Source organism: Varanus komodoensis, unplaced genomic scaffold, assembly GCF_004798865.1.
Source record: "Varanus komodoensis strain SLA01 unplaced genomic scaffold, ASM479886v1 scaffold119, whole genome shotgun sequence".
Lineage (NCBI taxonomy): Eukaryota > Metazoa > Chordata > Lepidosauria > Squamata > Varanidae > Varanus > Varanus komodoensis.
This window is the reverse complement of record NW_025335344.1, coordinates 602,659-622,006: the sequence shown is the minus strand read 5'-3', so window position 1 is coordinate 622,006 and position 19,348 is coordinate 602,659. Positions and strand designations below refer to the sequence as shown.

At 49.7% G+C, this 19,348-nt stretch overlaps 2 protein-coding genes and 1 non-coding gene across 4 annotated transcripts; 1 reads left to right on the top strand and 2 right to left on the bottom strand.

The window, feature by feature from the left end:
- The first annotated feature begins 655 nt into the window (after positions 1-655).
- On the top strand, positions 656-8,327 carry SLC25A35 (solute carrier family 25 member 35). 2 transcript variants are annotated; one of them, XM_044421423.1, is made up of 5 exons: positions 656-1,791; positions 2,741-2,806; positions 3,745-3,897; positions 5,661-5,795; positions 6,572-8,327. In XM_044421423.1, the coding sequence occupies exons 1-5, from the start codon at positions 1,417-1,419 to the stop codon at positions 6,749-6,751; spliced, it is 909 nt and encodes a 302-aa protein (XP_044277358.1). In that variant the 5' UTR covers positions 656-1,416; the 3' UTR covers positions 6,752-8,327. The 2 variants fall into 2 exon arrangements, with proteins under 2 accessions (XP_044277358.1, XP_044277359.1); XM_044421424.1 differs by lacking the exon at positions 3,745-3,897.
- On the bottom strand, positions 7,602-18,070 carry RANGRF (RAN guanine nucleotide release factor). The gene is made up of 7 exons (XM_044421374.1): positions 18,063-18,070; positions 17,036-17,099; positions 15,979-16,076; positions 14,670-14,786; positions 10,451-10,598; positions 9,111-9,205; positions 7,602-8,863 (listed from the first exon to the last, which is right to left on the bottom strand). Exons 1-7 carry the CDS (start codon positions 18,068-18,070, stop codon positions 8,734-8,736), a joined length of 660 nt encoding a protein of 219 aa, XP_044277309.1. The 3' UTR covers positions 7,602-8,733.
- On the bottom strand, positions 13,944-14,015 carry TRNAA-CGC. The gene has a single exon. It is a non-coding gene; the product is annotated as a tRNA-Ala (tRNA).
- Positions 18,071-19,348: the final 1,278 nt, after the last annotated feature.

The window sequence follows — 19,348 nt, the reverse complement described above, 5'->3', positions numbered from 1 at the left end:
GGACTTCCAGGGGGCCGCCGTGCCTTAATCCGGCTTAATCGCTCCTCACCGCCGGGCGCCGACTCCGTCCTGCAGAGGAGGCGCTTCTGCACAACCCCGGCTCAGTGGAGCGCCCTTCGATCGAGGCGGCACTTGGAGAAGGCCCGCGCTGAGATGGCCCTGCGCCGGCTTAACGTTGAGCGCAAGCCCCCTGGGCTGCTGGGGGGGCTGCGCTGGCCGAGCCAAAGCCTGGCTTGGGGGGCCTCTCCCCGCACACGGAGGGGCGTCTCCACGCACTGCGCTTGGAGGGAGGGGGGAGGGAGGGGAGAGGGGGCCGCTCCCTCCGCCACCCCATCTCCAAGCCCTTGGAGCGGCCGGCAGGTCGGCAGAGGAGACGAGGCCCCGCCCCACGCGCAAGGTGCCGCAGGTGCGCCCGCCGAGCCGCGCAAAGCCAGGGCGCGTCAGGTCTCCCTCGCTCGGGTTCCCGCCGCTGATTGGCTCAGCCGGGCAGTGACGTGGGGCGAGGCGGCTAGCCGTTGGACGGCCGCGCCGGTTGGGGGCGTGGCGAGCTGGCCTCGCCGCTCGGCGAGACGCGGGGCCGGCGCAGATGGCGAGAAGCCGGTGGCAGCGGCGCGGCGAGGGCGAGGGCGGAGGGGCCGCCGCCGCCTTTGCGCGCCGGCCACGCGAGAGCGCGGGATCGCCTCTCCCGGCGCGCGTCCCCCGCAATCCGGGGCTTCAGCAGCACGCCGGCCTCCGCTGGCGGGGAGGCAGGAGCCGGAGATAGAGCCTCGTCCTCGCCCTCCTCTTTGCCCGTCGCCTTGTTCCCCTTTGCCTCCTCCGGCGACCCGGGCTCCCCCGCGCCTCGACCGGCTGTATGTATTTCCCCTCTCCTTCTGCCCGCTTAGGAGCCCTTGCGCCGCCTAGCCGCTTTTCCTTTGCATCGCCCAACCCTGTCACATCTGACCCCTTCCCTTCCAAGCACCGGCAGTACTGTTGCTTTCCAGTTTCTCCTTCTTGAGCATCTTTTATTTTCCCTGCTAGAAAAAGACACCTCCCCCCCAAATCCCAGTATATCTGATTTTGACATCTCCACTCTTCATAACCCCTTGTCCCCATACGGTTTGCCTTGTTTCTATCGCTCAACTTCCCCTTACATGGGGTTCCCCTTTTCTAAATGCACCCATCCCATCCGCCCTAGTTTCTCTTCCTTCTTTTCTGAGGATCTCCTCTGTACCTGCCTCCAGTTTGGGCTTTCGGGATCCCCCAGTCCCTTAAGACCCTTTGCAGTATCTTCAGAACCCCCATTGGCTCCCCCACACCCAAGCATCTCCCTGAACCCTGATCATTTCTAGTGCTCTCTCCTGAAGAAGCCCTGTGCACTGCTGGGCCTGGTTTTTGCTCCTCGCTCCTTTAGCCTCCCCCCGTCCTGCCCCAGCAATGGACTTCTTCCTCAGCGGGGTTGCTGCCTGTGGAGCCTGCCTGTTTACCAACCCGCTGGAGGTGGTGAAGACCAGGATGCAGCTACAAGGAGAGCTTCGTGCCCCCGGCACCTACACTCGCCATTATCGTAACGTCTTCCACGCCTTCTACACCATTGGGCGGGTGGATGGCCTGGCGGCTCTCCAGCGGGGACTTCTGCCTGCCTTGGTGTATCAGTTCGGCTTTAATGGCCTCCGCCTGGGCCTGTACGGGATCGTCGAGTCGGCTGGCTACATTCACACGCCGGACGGACGCATCAGCCCTCTGCGTACCACGCTGGCCGGCGCGCTGGCGGGGGTGCTGGGAGCCATCGCGAGCAGCCCCATCTACATGGTGGGTCCTACGGACGGGTTAGTGGCGCAAGGAGGAGAGGGAACAGTGACTAGAACCATTTCTCTGTGGGGTACAGAGCTGATAGTTGGCATCCTGCTCTCAAAAATCCAGAATTCTGCCATAAGAAATACTCCTATGAGTGAATCGGGCCTGCATCTTAAAATTGCTGGTATTGGGGAAGGCATAAATCCACGTGTGTGTGTTTATCTGCCCCGGCATGCCTGCCACCTGATTTCCAAGAGCCAAACTGCCTTTGGCTAGTCAGTATTTCCCTCTGAACGTTGACCCTAAGGGGGAGATAAGTCTGTTAGCACACTCTTCCTCCTCATGGGAAAAATGACCTCTTTCCATGTAATATGCTCTTGTTTCCTTGAGGCAATTTGTCTGTGAAGGGGAAGCTCCCCTCCCAAGTCCATGCTGAGATCAATAAGGCATCTGTGGGGCATTTTAGAATCTCCCCACTAACCAGAAATAACTAAATGGTAACCTCATTCCATGATCTGGAATTGGCCTTCAATGCCAATGGATGTCTGGGTCAGCGGTCTCCCTCTAGTTCCTGGTATGTACCACCCTAGAGCAAAATGAGCTGGCACAGATGTACCATTTCCCCCTTCTACACACCCTTCTGAAATCTCTCATTTAATCCACACCTTCCTCCTATCCTGTATCTTCACTCCAAGATTAAAGCAATGTTAGATGCTAGAGAAGGGCATCGGTTTTTGGCTCTGCTCTGCTCTGCTCATGCCTTGGAAGTTGACATTGTCCCGATTTAATGCAACCAAGGGAACAGTGCTGATGGAACACTTCCCTTGTCTGGAATTCCAGGACCATTTCTGCTTTGGAAGATGGCCATACTTGATGGAAGAAATGCCGCTGTTTTTTTCGTGAAACGGGGTTTGCAAGTTTCTCATGCACAAACTTGACAAGAATCCTGTCTTCCCCTCTCCAGGTGAAGACCCACATTCAAGCTCAGTCAGCTGCCGAGATTGCCGTGGGGCACCAGTACCAGCACCAGGTATGTGGGGCTCAATTTGTGTCGTCCCAAAAAGAAACTCTCCCCAGGGTTTCAGGGAAGGGCCATTACCTGGAGATGCCTGGAACGGAACTGGGGCTCTGAGCTAGCGTTTTGCTGTTTTGATTCTTTGGGCAGGAGGGAGGGGCTCTTCAGATATACTGGCCCTTTAAGAATCCACAGCTGTTTTCTTGTATGGAGGGTTCTCCCAGCAAAGGAGTTGGCTGGCACCCAGAACTGTCCTAGCGGCCCCAGCGTTACCTGGCACCCAGGTCTCCCCCTGGAGTCACCACAAAGCCCAGCAGGCGAGTCCTTTGGTGAAGCATCTACAGAAAATGGTCAGATACAAGAGAGAGAGAGAAATAGTCAAGAATTCTGATCTTTCTGCCCACACATCTAAGATAGTTATGGGGGAGTCTGGAAGGTAAATCCGTACAGTCTACCCTGGTGACAAGAAGAATTCTCAGGATGTGGCATATGCAGCAGAAGCTGGTGGAAGGTCGATCTCCAAATGTTTTGATGTCATCTTCCGCCATTTCTAGTCAGTGGCAGTGCTGGCAGGGATTTCGGAGTACTGCCATCCCAAACTTCAGCAGATCCATCTTCCACTCACCCCCGTTATCCAGGAGCCAGAGGTGCAAGGCAAAGAATGAGTGCTGGATAGGGAAAAACAATCGGGTAAAAGCAACAGACCCTTGTGGCTGAATGTTTTCTCATGGCCGAAGGGACATGGGTTGGCAGAACTCAGTCAAGTGACTTAATCTACCCTTGGGCATCTTCTGGAAGCTATGGCCCATGGCTCCCGATCAGCAGGGCTACCTGTATGGCCCTCCTAGCCAGAGAGCCTCAAGGGAAGGCTGGCTCGGAGCAGCTGACTCAGCTGTGCCACGCTGGTGTTTCAGGTAGACGCTGGGGTGTTGGTTTTCTCTCTGTGTGCCCAGGGAATGCTCCATGCGCTGTTGATGATCCGCAAGGAACATGGCGTGCTGGGACTGTGGCGAGGGTCCATCTCCTCTGCGCCCCGGGTCATGGTGGGCTCCTCTACGCAGCTGGCCACTTTCTCCACTTCCAAAGAGTTCTACAGGCACTTAGAGGTAAAGTGGCCGCAGGACTGCAGGACTTGTGACCTGCCATCAAGCCACCTCTGACTTACGGAGACCCCATGAATGAACAACCCGCCCCCCAGACATCCTGTTCTTGACATCCCCGTTCAGCCCTTGTAAACTCAAGACTGCGGCTTCCTTGATGGAGTCCATGCATCTCGTCTTTGGTCTCTCTTTTCTTCTTTTGTCCGTGACTTTCTCTATCACAATTGCCTTCTCTATGAGCCTTGCCTTCCTTTTTTAAAATTATTTTTTGGCATGGCAGAAAGCCCCGTAGCTACTGCAGTGACATCCTCAAAAGTTTTTTTTTTTTTTAATGCAGGGGGAACTTAATGACTGATCTCTCCTCTCACAGATAAAGATCAGGGTTCAAGAACTTCAGGTCTCAGGGCCAAATGTAGCCCACTAGGATCTGAATCCGACCAAGTTCCAAATCGCCCTGTTCCTTTTGCACTCCTGTCCTAAAAGTCTGCAAAGATCCTAGGCTTAGATACCAAGGAGTAAGTCAGCGCTGAGCTACAATATGCTGGAACCTTGTAGCTGTTATCCCTTTGTTTTTATCCCACCCGCCACTGGAATGTAGCTCCAAAAAGGCGCTCTGAAATTTAATTCATCTCTGAAACTGGAGATAGTTGATACACAGAACTAAACATGAATTATGAGGCAGTTGTGTGAGTGTCGCTTGATCTAGTACCTCTTAAGGCAGCCTTTCCCAACCTGATATCCTGTAGGAAAATGAGTTGGACTATAACTCCCATCTTCCCCAGCCAGCATCAGTCAGGGTGCCACTTCTCCTTAAATGTCCCACCGGAGCATTTAAGTGTGAATAGAATATTTCAGTTGTCCATGAGTCGGGCATGACTTTGTGACTGAACAGCAGAGTATTTCAGAATGCAGGAGTACATCAGAAAATATAAAATAGTATTCCAATACAAAGTTTATCCTTATTATAACTTCCACCCTGAAAGAGGCACCTACTGGACACTGCCAAAACGTATGATTGAAAGATGCCTTAGCAGTATTTCAACTGTAGCAGTTGGTCAACTTAGACAAACCCTTATGAAGGAGAGGTTGTGGTTAAAAGTTGCTGAGGGCAGGATCGTGTATGCACTGGCCTTTCTTGAGGATGATGCTAACCCAAGTTAGCCCACATCTTATACCAAGAAAAGGTACAATGTCTGCACATAAATACAGGTCAAGGAAATGTGGATCAGTTCCTTGCTTTATGTAATTCATTCTGCTTTTACTGATCATGGCAAACTGCAAATCGCGCTGGTGCTGAGGCATGGTCTGAAAGCCCATGATTCAGTAGCCAGTAGACCTGGGCCTGTTCAGGGCCTGGTGGGAGTCCCAGGCAAAGCCACCTTGAATTTCATGTTGGAGGCAAGCAGAATTAAAAGTAAGAAAGAGTGGCAAAGAACGCTAGAACTATTTTCCCCAGCTTCTCGGAATCCTTCCGTCCCTTCCAACTTTTGAGATTTCACACAATGCTTCTTTGTAAACTTGTCAAATCCACAGGGCTAGAAACTTAAGTGTTGCTGTTGAAAAATGAAAGCTTGTGATTCTGGGTGTGCGGGTTCCTCTGCTCAGACTGAATTCCTCAGTCCGTCGGTGGAGAATGCAACCCGGCCTGATTATGGCACCCAAAGGCAGTCTTTCTCACTGCACTCGTGTTCTTGCTATTGCTTGGGGGCGTGAGCATCTGTTCCTCACTCCCTGCTCCTCTTTCTCCTCCTCCTCCTCCTGCTCCTCAGATCTTCCCCAAGGAAAGCTGGCTCGTGGCCTTGAGTGCGGGCATGACTAGCAGCTTCACCGTCGCGCTCGCCATGACGCCCTTTGATGTGGCCAGCACACGCCTCTACAACCAACCCGTGGATGCTGCGGGCCAGGTGAGGCCAGTGCGGTGTGGGTGCTGGAGACACACGTGGGAGGGCCAGAGGTGGCGCTGCGTGTTTGGGGAGTAAAGCTGAGGCCGTCACTTGTCTCCTGACCAGACCTATTTGCTCCACTGAAGTTGATGGGCATTTATGGCTATCCTCTCCCATTGAAATCTGTGAAACCGAAGTGCAAAAGGAGGACTGTTCTACCTACCTTGCTAAAAAAAGAGCTACCTTCTCCTCTCTTCCCTCCCAATTCCTTTTCCTGTGTGTGTTGGGACTTTATGGGTTGTCCCGTGGGCAGGGATTGTCGGTTTAATTTATTTAAGCCAGTCCGGGAACCTTTATCTGGCCTACGAGAAGCCTAAAAATGCTTTGGTTAATAAACCAGCTTCGATCGCACCTAGTCGATTCCTTATCTTCGCAAGCCCACAGACTTGCTGTTCAGCTTCCCACTTCTCTGAGGAATGGAGAATCAGTTCAGACATACAATTAAAGCAAAACCTCTTGAAAGAGAAGAGTCGCCTTCCAGTTTCAAGTCTGATCCCGTTTCTAAATTTGTAAGCGGAGAATTTCAAATGCCCCATTTCTGCTCACCCAGCTGATCCCATTAATTGTCCTTTGCTTGTCCTTTAGGGCAGTTTCTAAAGGGGGTGACGTCCCCATTTTTCAAAAAGGAAACTAAAAAACTACAGATAAATGATGTGACAGCAGGGCGGGGCGGAGTAGAGATCACTTCTTCCTGAGCTTTCTTAACATGGCTTGTTTTCCTTCCTCTTCCGCTGCAGGGCCTCTTATACAAAGGTCTTCTGGACTGCCTGGCCAAAATCATCCGCTCGGAGGGGGTTCTGGGGATCTACAAGGGTCTGGGGGCATCCTACTTCCGCATCGGGCCTCACACCATCCTCAGCCTGCTCTTCTGGGACCAGCTGCGCCAGGTCTATACCGCTTGGGCGCAGGAGCGGTGACCACCGTTGCGGCGGCCGGGTGTACGCGATGTGCCCATGCGATGCCCCTTCCCTGGAGGGGGACAGCCGTCTTCAGCAGGGCCTCGTCATCTCCCACGCCCTCCGCAGCCCCTCTGACATCGAGCTGGGGCTGGCAGGAGATTGCCTCCGGGCCCTCTGCTGCCCAGGGGAAGCCATTCCTGGTACGGCATCCCTTCCTCCTCGCAGCAGGTTTTGGCGTGGCGTTTTGAAAAACCGTCCTCCATTCCTGGCCCCCTTTTCCCTGGCACATCTGGGAGAAGATGGCTTTGCATGAGCCCTCCCCTAGGCAGGAAATTTACAAGGGGTAGCGTGTCGCCAGCCTCGGGAGAGAGACCCATCCCCTTCCGCTCATGTAGGCCTCTGCAACTTCCCTCCTGCCTGCCCGCCGGCTACATATTATGGTCTGTTAGCACCAGGCCAATGGCAAGAATGGGGGCGTGGTGTTGGCGCCTCCCGTGAAGGCTTTGAGGGGTTCAGCTAACTCTGCCGGCCTCCATGAGAGTTCAGACGGAGAGGCCCACAGATTGCTGCTCAGCAGCCCCCAAAGGTGTTCCCATGGTAACCAGGTAGGCCTCACCTGTGCATGTTTATTAGAAGCCATGCGCATGAATTTCTCCCTCACCTCCTCCTAGCTCTTGCTCTCAGCCTTTTGTAGTTTGAAAATTTAGTTCCTTTCTCCAAAGACGAGCCTTCCCAGCACCTTTTATCACCTCTCCATTTCCAGGGGCAGAGGCAGCTTACCTAGGGGGTCAGCTCTGGCGCTTTGTGGTAGCCATAACTCACCCACCCTTGACCAGGACCAAAAAAATCCAAATATGCAGCCAAGGCATCCGTGTTTTCATCCAGTTTTAATTTTATGGCAGAGAAGAATGTAACATTTTCAGTTCTCGAGCACTTTTTAAATACTGCTGTTTGCAGCACTTTAAAAATACTTTTGGGTACAGCAAAGGCATTGCTAATTAAATCAGGCCTTCAAGCTGCCTCAAGCGCAGCCTGGTTTCTTGGGAACCGTTCTTGGAAACGCTGGATTTTCCCCCCTTCAGCATAAAAGGAACTCTGCAAGCTGAACTCAAGGGGAGGGACTCTGGTCCAGCTTTGTCCCCCACCAGCAGCCCAAAGGCTCTGGGGATGGCCACGGCCTCTCTTATTTATTTAACCCCCCCCCCCTTCCCCTTAAAGCCCTTCCCCCAAAAAAGCGGCGGGAGGGCTTTATTCTCCTTGGCCTGCCACCTGCAATCCGAATCTTTACCACACATGCTGGTAAAGGCCAAAGCTAGCTAGGATCAACTGCTATCAAACCTTGTAATTTGGAAATAGTTCTAATTTATTTTATATCCCCAGAGGATGGGGGAGAAGAAAACCAGTAGGAAAGAAAGGAGAGGAAAATAATTCTCCACCAAATATGTGTGTTAGTACTATGGTCTCATCTCCTTTTTTTCTTCCACCTTTTCTTGATGGTTAAGCCTGAAGAAGAATCCAGTATGACTCTAAAGCTTACACTAATGAACACTGATTGGTTGGCCCTTATTAAAGGTAGCTGTCTGTCTGTTTGTAACTGGCTCTGTGAATTTTGCTCCAATTTTGCCAGAGTGGCGAGTAATTGAAAAGCATGATGGAGGAGATCTAATCCTAACGGGTCCTGGCGCTGGGATGGGACAGCTAGCAGGGATGGGAAGGGGCAGGCCGAAACCTGCTCATTCCAAGGCCGAGTGAAATTCAGCAGCCTGGTCACATCCAGAAGGAAAGGGAGACTCGGGAGCAGCCGCCACGAAACCGCCCTCTGCAACGAGAACACCCTTCGGAGCGCCAAGCGCCTCTTCCTCCCAATCCTCCTCTGCCGCGGGAACGAGGGAAGCGAAGGCAGCGAAGCCCCGGAACCCGGAGCCATAACCAGCCGGAGCTGTGCTCGTGGAACCGGTGGGGCGAGGCAGGATGCTGTGGGGCCCGGCTGCACAGGCGTCCTAACCGAAGATGTTGGGGTCGAGGAGCTGCAGGCTGCGAACGAAAGTGTGGAAATGCTGTACCGTCCACGGAGGCTGCGAAGGAGGCGGCAGGACTTCCGTTCCGTGGGTTGCGCTGCTGCTGAGCGGGCTGGTGGATGCGGAAAGAGAGAGGGTGCCAGCTGTCACTCGGGGTATCCCCAGCCTCTGCCACCTCACCTCCACCTTGCAAAGGCGGGAAACAGCTGTTCTAAACCGTTGCATCCTGTCCTCCCATGTTTAAAGGAGGGTCCAGTGTTGGAGAAGCCCTGCTGTGACCCATGGGCCTTTCTGGATCATGCCACCCAGGGGCCTGCCTGGCCTGGCCTGGCCTAGCCTCTGCTTTCAGGCATACTCACTGAATCCAGGTAGGGTCGTTGAAGGTGAGCAGCAGGTCGGTTCCGTTTTGGGGCAAGCGGAGCAGTGCCAGGTGCAGGGTCACCTCGTTTTTGGCCTGTGGGCAAAGAGGTGTTTGAGCAGTCACAGAATAGTAGAGTTGGAAGCAGCCGTGGAGGCTATTGAGTCCAACCCCTGCGGGTGAAGGGCAGCAGGTTACACCATCCCACTCCCACAGGCCGTTGGAACCCTCCTCCCATTTTTTACCCATGTGAAACGATGTAGGCGTTTTGAAATCATGAGGACTAGAACCAGCTGTTCTCTTTTTTAAGAGGTATGCAAAACACATACACAAAAAGAAAACACCCAGGTAGGGAGACACCATTTCAGCGGATGAGTGTGAGATAGTGCCACAACGATGCAGAAGAAATTTGTTTGTTATAATGGCTCTTTGAGTAAGAGAATATTTTATAATGGCCCTGGGAATAAGAGATTATTTTATGTTCTTACATTTTTGTATATATTATGTATCATTTCTTCAGACAAGGATTTTTCTTGGCTTAACTGCCGTTAAGTAGTATTCCACTTGAAGAGGGAAGGGCTCTCCATTACTCTGTTTGCAGTGACCTTCCTCTTCCCCTCTGCATAGTATTACTTCTTGTTCCTCCCCTAGAAATGTTGGGCACCATTGTGGCTGGACTGTCTTTATATATGCTCCAGGAAATATATATGATGCTATATATATTATAGTGCCCAGGACCCATTCTCTAAGGTTTTTCAGCCAAGATCTGTTCCTCCTCCCAACACTGCAGTTTTCATTTATTTTTGCTTACACAATCAGCTGCAACAATCTACTTTTCATTTCTCTTTAAGTGACTGAAATATTATAACTGTGTTTTATGACTTCTTGGTCTGCATACATTCTCTGTAATGCTTCTTAAGTGGACACCCTCCCGGTCCAAGCCATTCATAACATCCTGCAATGGCCATTCAGCTTAGGGGGAAAAAAATCCACCGGTGCCAGTAGAAGATCTTTCCTCAGCTTAGCTGCCACATAGTGGGCTCATTTCCAGAGGATCACTGTTGGAGACAGAAGGGATAATCTGCAAAGCTCAGGATTAAAACTGCCATTTCTGCTCTCAGAGCCCTGTAGCCCTTCCCCAGCCTGGTGGGACTTGAATCCTGGACTCTCAGAAGAATTCTTCATCAAGGGGGTCACTGCAGTGAAAGAAGGGCATGGACAAGGAATGCAAGGAGGCAACTGCCTTTCCCGCTCATCCTAAAAACAAATAAATTACGAGAGCGTTGAGCCAAGCCCACCCAACCGAGCAGCTCTGAAGGACACGTCCAAATGGATACCCACCTCCTCGTTGAACTTGGCTACCAACTGGCGGGCAGTGAGCAGCCAGGCGCTGCTGCAGCCTTCCAGGGCCAGGAGATGGGGCACAAGCACCTCCTGGCTCAGAATCTCCGTGGTGGCAGAAGCGCCAGCCATGTCCTCAAGGTGATACCTGGTGGGACAAAGGAGGCAAGAGGGCTTAAAAATTAGACACCGTTTTAAGGCCGGACGGTGACCAAAAGGTTGCTCCGTTTAAGCCTTGCTAAGAAATAAAGGCCGCAGAAATCCCAAACCTTTATAGATCAGCCATCGGGAGCAGCATCTGACCAACAGACATGCAGAAGGGCTGAAGTTCCTGGGGACTGAACCCAGGATTTTGTATATGCAAAGAGTTCGGCCTTTGGCAGAACTACATGTTCCCCTTTAGTAACAGTCTCCTGTCCTTGCGTGCTTGGAGCTCTCTGTTTTCAACATCGCACCTCCTTGTTTTCATGCCCTTTTGGATCTTGCACTACCTTAATAAATTTCCGGACCAGGGCACACTTCCTGGCCGCAGGCCTAGAGGACTGTCAACAGCAGGGAATAGTAAACAGCAGGGGCACATGGGAATGAAATTCAGAGCAAAGAATCTGTGAACAATTCAGTTGCAGCTGAAATGTATTCAAAATGAGCACAGTAACCATTCATAACAACAGTTCTTGGAGGTAACATTCATCCCTGCATTGCTAAATTAGTTTTACACCTTTGTCTCCATCCATCACCACACAGGTAAGAATCAGACTTCTTGGTAAGTTCTAAGTTAGCTGTGTCACACTAAAAACTCCCTTTCAAGGTCCTTTGCTGACGTTTTCCTGCTTGTTTCTCCATGTTCAGCATCTCAACATTTTAGGTAGGGTTTTGCTTTTGTGGTCTCCGCAGGCAGAGGTTCCGTAGAATGTCCAGGAAAAATTAGCCTCCTTCCTGGAGGAAAACACCCTTTAAATGACAGAAAATGCCGGCGAGAGGAAGAGCACAGAAGCGGCTGGTACAAAATCAATCCATTCACGTTAAAAGTTGGAGATGCTGGGGACTGAACTCAGAACCCCATACATGGGAAGCACGCGCTGTATCACTGAGCTACATCCCCACTGAAAATTCAGCTGCTTTTTGTAGTGTCAAAAGATCCACTATTGAGGCAAGGAAAAGGATTCCTGAAACCCGTTATCTCTCACCGTATTTAGCTCCAGCTTCCACAAAAGAGGCAGTCTAGAAATTTCTGCTTGTCACTTTGAATCAAAGGAGAAAGGAAGGTTAGAAAAATACGGTGGGTGACCGGATTGTGAACGTCTCTTTGCATGTTTGTTCTTTGAGGGTCACTCTGATCCCACAGAAGCCTAACTCTCTGGGCCATTTCTCCAAAGCTTATGCCAAAATAAATTTCTTTAACCTTTAAGCTACCAAAAATTCTTGGTGGTTTTAACTCTATTGCATAACACCCTGCTGGTGACCTGCAGGTGTTCCTACAATTCTTGCTCATGATTTGCCTGCAAATGAGAGAGTAAAAGACAGAGATGGCAGGATCTGAACCCAGAAGCTATTGAAGCAAAGCATGCAATCTCCCACTGGGCCACCTTCCCAGCTCTGTAATTGCTAGAAAACTGGCTTGTTGACTGAAGCTGCTCTGCACTATGGGATGACACATGCCTTTCAGGCTAAACTTCAGGCTCTGTTCACACACAAAACTTAAGGCCACAATCTCACACATGCTTTGGAGAAAGCACAATTGGGCTTGCTTTCAAATAAACATCATCATTTTTGGATGTCTCTTAGTTCAAATGCAGAATCTGAATCAATTTGCACTTCTGCTAAAGCAGGGGAGTTGAACTTTGAGGCCGTGGGACAGATCCTGCTGGGGTCTGGGGCTTCCCCCCACCCACTGATCACTTGGCGGTGACTTCAAGTATACTGTGTCGTTCAAAGCAACAACCCTCATTTTATCATCTCTTAATAACTATCCAAGTATCATGAAAAGTGAGGAAAAAGCCAGCCTCTGTTGCAAAGTGATCCAGAAGCTTACTGTGGCCTGTTAGTTGTTAAACACGTCTGAAGATTTTTAAACATTATTATAGATATGTATATCCTCTATGTAGGTATCTTTAAAATCTGGTTTAAATTTTTATATTGCCAACTTTTCATGATGTTTTAATAAGTTTTTAATCTGGTGCACCCTTCATGGTTATTTTGAATGTTCTTTGTGAACCAGCCAGAGACCTTGGCTTCTGGGCAGTATAGCAATTAAGTAACTAATTAATTAAAAATATGTCCCTTCAAGATTAGAAATGCTGGGAACTAAATCCACAGCCTCCCCCATGCAATGCCCATATTCTTTCTCTGAGCTACAGGAAGCCGTTTTTTTGTCTTCTGCCTCAGCTGAAAGATAATCACCAGGGAACAAATATCAGCCGCTGGTGCACAATGCCGCTAATGAAGCAGGAAATGAATTGTTTCAGGTTTTAATTAGTTAGTTATTTTTTGTTTCGTTTCCAATTTAATTGTTTCAGCCAGTCTCTCTCATCCTGGTGCCTTCTAGGTGTATGGGACTGCAGCCCCCATTGTTTCCATCTGGCTGGGAAAGATGGGAATTGTAGTCCAATGCATCTGAAGGGCACTAAGTGTGGGGGCGGCTGGGTTAAGGAAGCCCTGCGCCACTTCTCAAAGCAGAAAGCAGGATTAAAATGATGATGATGGGCTGGATTTGTGCTTGCTGGTATGCCTCTCCTCTCAGGTCTCAAAGGGGATTCGAGGACACCTCTTACTTGCAACCAACACAAGTTTTGCCCTGGGTTGGTGCTACTCCAGCCTTTCCTCTGTCACCGGTCTGAAGAACAAGGAGCTCAAAAGGGTGGGGAGGCGCCCAGGACCGAAGCGGAAACCTCATGCAAGCCCACAAGCAGCTCTGCTATTTAGCAACGTTCCTGGTCCCACAGGTGGCCACGCACTCCTTGGCTGGCTTGAGGCACCGTATCCGGGAGCTTTCAACATGATTCCACCCCCGTCGGGCTTTAAGCTGTTTGCACACACGGCACTGAAGACCACAATTCATGCTGTGGGGTTGCCCTGTCGGTGCAAGCCACTCCAAGAACACGTGTTTCGGCCAGCACAGAAATGCTGCAAATAATTAACTGGCTGATCAATATATCAATTCACACGAACATTTCCCCAGGGGTTCAAGCCCAAGGAAGCGTGCAGCGACCACCATCGCTTCGCGCATCAGTTTTAGCATTTCTCATCTTCAACTCAAACGCATCAGCTACATCGGGTAATGTAACAGTCACGCTTCCTTTTTTCTTTTTTTTTTTTTAAAGCAGCTTCTTTTTTTTAAAAAATGCAGCTTTTTTCCCCTTCAGAGCTAAACCACGCTTCCTGCAAATCTGTGAGGAAAACGCTACCGTGCATTCTCAAAATCGAGTCAAGCCGCATTTAAATCAGTCAAAACACAAAGACGTGCGCGCCTGTGCTCCGGGCGAGGAGAAAAGAGTGGAGATGCTGGGGATTGAACCCAGGACCTCATACATGCGAAGCATGCGCTCTACCACTGAGCTACATCCCCTTCTGGTGCAGCACAGCCATTTCTGGAGCTGTTAAGCATTTCTAAGGAACGGTGAGCAGCCCTGGCTTCTATACTTCCGCATGATTGCAAGGCAGGATCTTCGGAGACCCTGGATACGGGGAGGGGGCGCTTCTGCCACCCCTGCACATCATCTGGGGGCGGCGGGGAGGCATGAGAGATTTCAGATTCCCAGATCTGAGATCTGGGACGGAAGTCGAAAAGGAAGTCGAAAAGCTGGAGCGGTAAATCTGCAGTCCGACTGCCCTGAGGCTGTGTAGAAAGCACCTTTGGGGGCAGAAACATTGGAGAGGGATAAAGGGGGCGGGGAGAGGAGGGGAGAGGAGGTAGCTGGCTGCCGGATGCAACTTGTCAAGGCGGCGCTTCGGCCTGAAATGCAGAGAGGAAGCAGGGGATCAACCCTGCAGCATTAAGGATTGGTAGAATTGTGCCCCGCTTGCTGTTTTTAGAACTGCACCTGGGTATCTGGGCAAACCTCACTCAAAGTGAGGGACGTGTATATGTTCCACATTACCGACTAGTGACTTAATGAACATCCGAAAGGCAGGCAGCAGGAGTAAGATCTGGGGGCAGGAAGCTTCAGCTCCAGCGCCAATCGGCTTAGCAATGAAAAGAGCGTGACTGGGCATCACACACCTGGCCGCATCTTCGTCCGGCACGTTTGCCTGGAATTCTAGCAGTTCTATTATGATGCTCTGGTCTGTGCTGGGGTGAACAAACACTTCCTGGTTGTCCGGAACTTGGCGCATCTCACTGCAAGGGAAAGAGATGGGAGGAGGAGGGCATCACACGGGGCAGGGCAAAACTGAGGGCGGCAATGTTTAATCTCTTTCATCCCGAGGACTGCATTCCATTTTGGAGAAGCTTTTCGGGAGGAACGCTGCTGCTGCTGCTGGATGGGGCTTTAGCCTTAAGCTAAGAAGGGCCTAATTCAAGAAGGGCCTCAGTCAAAAGGAGAAAGCGTAAGGCATCTTGTCCCAGTAAATTAGGCATCCAACCTGGTAGAAAAACTGCACAAAAAGGATCGACAACACACGAAAACTTAACCTTTAAATGTTTAAAATGCATTAGATCTTTCTATAACAAAAAAACTTTATGCATCACAGTACTTGTGAAACATATTTTTACACATTGACCAGAACACTGGGAAAGTGGGAGCAGGATCTTCTTCCAAGCTCCTTATTCCTACAAACATTTATTGCCAAAATGAGGGCAAACTGCCTTAGCCAGGAAATGCTGGAAGTTCAGAAGCAGGGCACAACAGTAAGAGCCACCCTGCTTGCTTGCTTCCAGTATCTGATAATCTAAGGTAGTCTACTCTTGCATGCAGAAGCTCCATTTATTTTCAGGGCTACTGAGAGCTGGGTTTAATCACTTTTTGTGTGCAAATAAGGTATATGTTAGCACCCTGGTACTTCCAAACAGAGAACATAGTGTATTTTTAAAAAATGAATTCAGTGATAAGGACAACAGATGGAAGAAGCAGTAAGAAAACATCGCCTGCAAAATGTAGCAATTAATTCTGCAAATTAAGGCCTTCCCAGCATTCCACTGAGTTGCAGGCCGTTTTTTCTAAACCTTTTCTATGTTCAGACTTTCTGTACCCTGAATTATGCATTACTTTAAGGAAAACATGTCAAGATGTTCATTTCCTGGCTCACTTTATTCTCTATAGCACAGGAGTAAAAGCAAGAAAAGAATTCTCTCTCTGCTGAAGAAATGCTACAGATGGTAAGTACAGCTAAAATTACGGAAGGAGCAGATCACTGCTAGAAGGATTGGATGGGAATATTCTTTCAACTAGTGTTCCCACCAGCTAGAAGAGACTGTTGGGAGCAGACAGCCAAGCTCAGAACGGTCCATCTTTCCCAGGAGTTGATCTGGGGCCTCGGGAGAGGTGAAGACCTGTTCAGATACTGCCAAGGCGGGTAAGGGAACGGCGTACCTGATATCCAGGCTTCCAGGAGGAAGGCAGGCGGAAAACGCTCCACCAAAGAGATAACGCTTTGGTTGTTGTACCGTCTCGTGGTCCATGGCGTTTGCCTGCAAAGGAAGAGGAACAGTGTGCATGGATCTGCTGATCTGGAAAAGCATCCGATGTGCGACACGCGGGGGAAATGGTTTCCAAGCTATTGGCAAAAGGGCCATTTAGGCACAATTCTAATGCCTGTTGAGGCAGGAAAAGTCCTACGATTCCCAGCATTCACAGGGAAATGCCAATTTGGGAACTGTGCACTTTTTTCTGTCTAAACATGCCTAAAATGGTACACAGCTTTGGACTTCACATCCCAGCATTCCTAACCACTGGTTCTGCTGGCAGGGGCTTCTGGGAGTTCCCAAAATCTGGCACGCTATCTTCTGTCCATCTCTGAAAGAGAACCTCCAGTTCCCAGGGCAGTGTACCTCTGAATATAACAACCAGTTCTGCCTTTGTGCTCTGTTTGTAGGCACTCTGCCAGGCTTGGGCTTATGTCCCAGGGAAGATGCCTATATGAGGGAGAAGAAATTTCCATGCTGGCAGGAGCCTGAAAGTGGAGAAAGTTGTTCACTTGCAACTATGTCATAGACATAAGTGGGGAACCTGGAATTCCTAGAAGCCTGGCTTGGGAATTCTCTAACTTCCATGGCAGCAGTGGGATAATTTTTTTTCAGGCTCCCAACTGGATGATTTCTAAAGAAAAATAAATACGTGCTAAAGTCCATTATTAACGTAATAGTCTGATTAAGTCAACTCGAGCGCTTTTGCAACAAAAGCGTGCATACTTTCGCGTCTACCAGAACCCTTCGTCAAGGGGGACGGCAAACAAAGCAAAAATGTGGTGGATGCGTGGGTGGGAGAAAGGAAAATCGTGGCTGATGGTAAAGCCATGGGCGCTGCGGTTGTTTCAGAAGGATACGGGAGGGGGCGGCAGATATTTCAATTAGGCTCGCCCAGGTAGGGACACCGCTCAAGGACTGCGGGAAAGCAGTTTACCTGCCACCTGCCCCCTTTCAAGACTCACCTTCGCTGCACGGCGGCGCCAGGCGCTTGCCCCTTTAAATCGCCCCCTCCAAATTAAACCCCGCCTCGAGCCAGAAGGTTTTGCAACACCAGCCGGCCAATCAGCAACCTCCCGCTTGCTCGCGCCACAAACCCGATTGTGACGGAGAGGGAAATGGTGCGATTGGCAGGAGCTTGGCCCAATCGCGGAGGCAAGAGCGAGTCTGAGCGTAGAAGCCTGCCCTAAAGTCCCGCCTAACTTAAGTCACGATGGAAAAGGCCGTGAAGGGACGTTCTGCGTTTCGTGGGCGCGGAAGCGATCTGTGTAGCTCGGAAGCTCGCGTGTTTTTACTCCAAGTTGTGTCCGCCGCGATTTCTTCCTTTCTTTTTTCCAGTTTCATATTAAAAAACACTACAAAAAAATAAAACTGTGTGGTTTAAGAGGCCATTTTACAAATATCTGTCGCCCTGATTTTCTTTCTTTTTAACCCCACCCGTTTTAGATTATAAACCAACTTGCAACTATATGCTGACCACGGTGTAGAAGTACGACATTAATTAAATCATAATTTATGTATTTATTTATTTGACTTGCATGCTGCACCGCTTAGCCATAAGGCGCTCTAAGGCTCACAATACATGGAACAGCAACAGATAAAATAATTCAACTTACAATGCTTTTAAGCAATGCATAATAGAATATGCAGAAACCAAAGCAATTAATGAAAGGGGAACATGAACGTTAAACATTAAGTCAATAAAACCATTTAAAACTCCTTTTAAAATAGAATAAAATTGTAAATAAAATTGTCTGGCAGCAAAAGCTCATAACATGCAGTCGCAACCATAAAACGAATATAAGAACCGTTAAAACCAAGTAAACTCACTTGCCAAAGAAACGTTTTCAACTGGCGTCTAAAAGAGAAAAGACACCAGGCAGATCTCCCAAGTCCCAAAAAGTCCCTTCTCAGAGCCATCTCCCTCCTTAATTCATTAAGGTGCGAAGTTACCAGTTCATGTGATAAATATATCAATTATTTATCGTTTACCATATCATTTTATCATATTTATAAATATTTATCATATGAACAGGAAGTGCATGGATGAAATATGACAGTGGTGGAACTGCACCTGTTGGATTGCGCCCCCTTCAGATGGGGCAGTGACTAAGGTGGCTCTGATACTCTGTGATGATGAGGATGAGGATGATGATGTGAAGAATCACAGTTTGGAGGTGGCAAGCATTATTTTCCAGGTTCCAGGGCTCTGCTTGGGCACCAAAATCAGGCCGTGCCCAGTTCAAATTTATCTGGTCTGCAGGAGTCTTTATAGCGCAACTTGTTGACCTAAACATAAGATGGTTGTGGTTGCCAGCAGGTTTTTCTCAGCAGGCTCCTGTGTTTGTTCAAGCAGCTGAAACCTGAATGAGGATGATCTCTGGAAGAAGATGGCAGCCCCACAAACACATTTTTTTCTTGTGCAAAATAAGACATTCTGGGTGGATGGGGCAAACACAGAAGAGGGGAAAGGAAGCGAAGGGAAGAAAGCCTTTTCCCATCTCGCACGTGTGCCCCTGATTCAGGGCTTCCAATTTAGCTGAAAATTAGGAGAGGAAAGGCCTCCCCTCCCAACTCGGTCCGCTTCCCAGATGGTGTGATTGGAAGCAGGTGCGCCAGGACTTTGGCAAGGGCACACATAAAAACCTGGCTTGGGGGTTGTCAGGGAGAAGTTGTTTCGTTTTCTGTGGGGTGTGGTGGCTTTCTTAGCTGGAGAGTCAAGAACATTGGTGGGGTGGGGGACGGGGGCAGAGAGCGGCTGCTGCTAATATGTCTCCTTTGGTCTTTGCTGGGTAAGTTAATTCTGTTTTTGTTGCCAGCTTTGCTTTAAAAAGTTAACTTGTCATCGATTCTATTTCAGTCGTATTTGAAATGAAATCAGCGCAAAAGGCTGAGAATGTGGCTGCTTAGTGCAGTTGTCCCCAGCCTGGAATTCTCTAGAGGGACTACAACTACCAGCATCCTTGACTGAGAGGGGAAGTCTTGCACATTGCCTCCAGCCTTCCCCAACCTGGTGCCCTTTAGTCGTGTTGGGGTGCAGCACCTATCTTCCCCGTAACACATAGGTACAATGCCGGCAAGGGAATGATGGGACTTGTAGTCTAACCCAGTGGGAAAGCTGGCTACTTGTCCCCTGGGGTAAGCATACTGGATCTTTGGCCTGTTCCAGCAAGTTTTTTTTTTTTTGCTGGGTTGAGATAAGTTACAGGTGTAGATATGATAGAAGATACAAATGAGAACTGCAACAGATTGTTACAGTGTGGACTTCCCACTTCTAT

Coding starts and splice junctions, on each gene's coding strand:
- SLC25A35 (XM_044421423.1), top strand. CDS start 1,417: ATGGACTTCTTCCTCAGCGGGGTTGCTGCCTGTGGAGCCTGCCTGTTT. Junction 2,807..3,744: donor GGCACCAGTACCAGCACCAG/GTATGTGGGGCT, acceptor CTGTGTGCCCAG/GGAATGCTCCATGCGCTGTT. Junction 3,898..5,660: donor AGTTCTACAGGCACTTAGAG/GTAAAGTGGCCG, acceptor CCTGCTCCTCAG/ATCTTCCCCAAGGAAAGCTG.
- RANGRF (XM_044421374.1), bottom strand. Junction 14,787..15,978: donor CCTGGAAGCCTGGATATCAG/GTACGCCGTTCC, acceptor TTTCCCTTGCAG/TGAGATGCGCCAAGTTCCGG. Junction 10,599..14,669: donor CCGGACGAAGATGCGGCCAG/GTGTGTGATGCC, acceptor TTGTCCCACCAG/GTATCACCTTGAGGACATGG.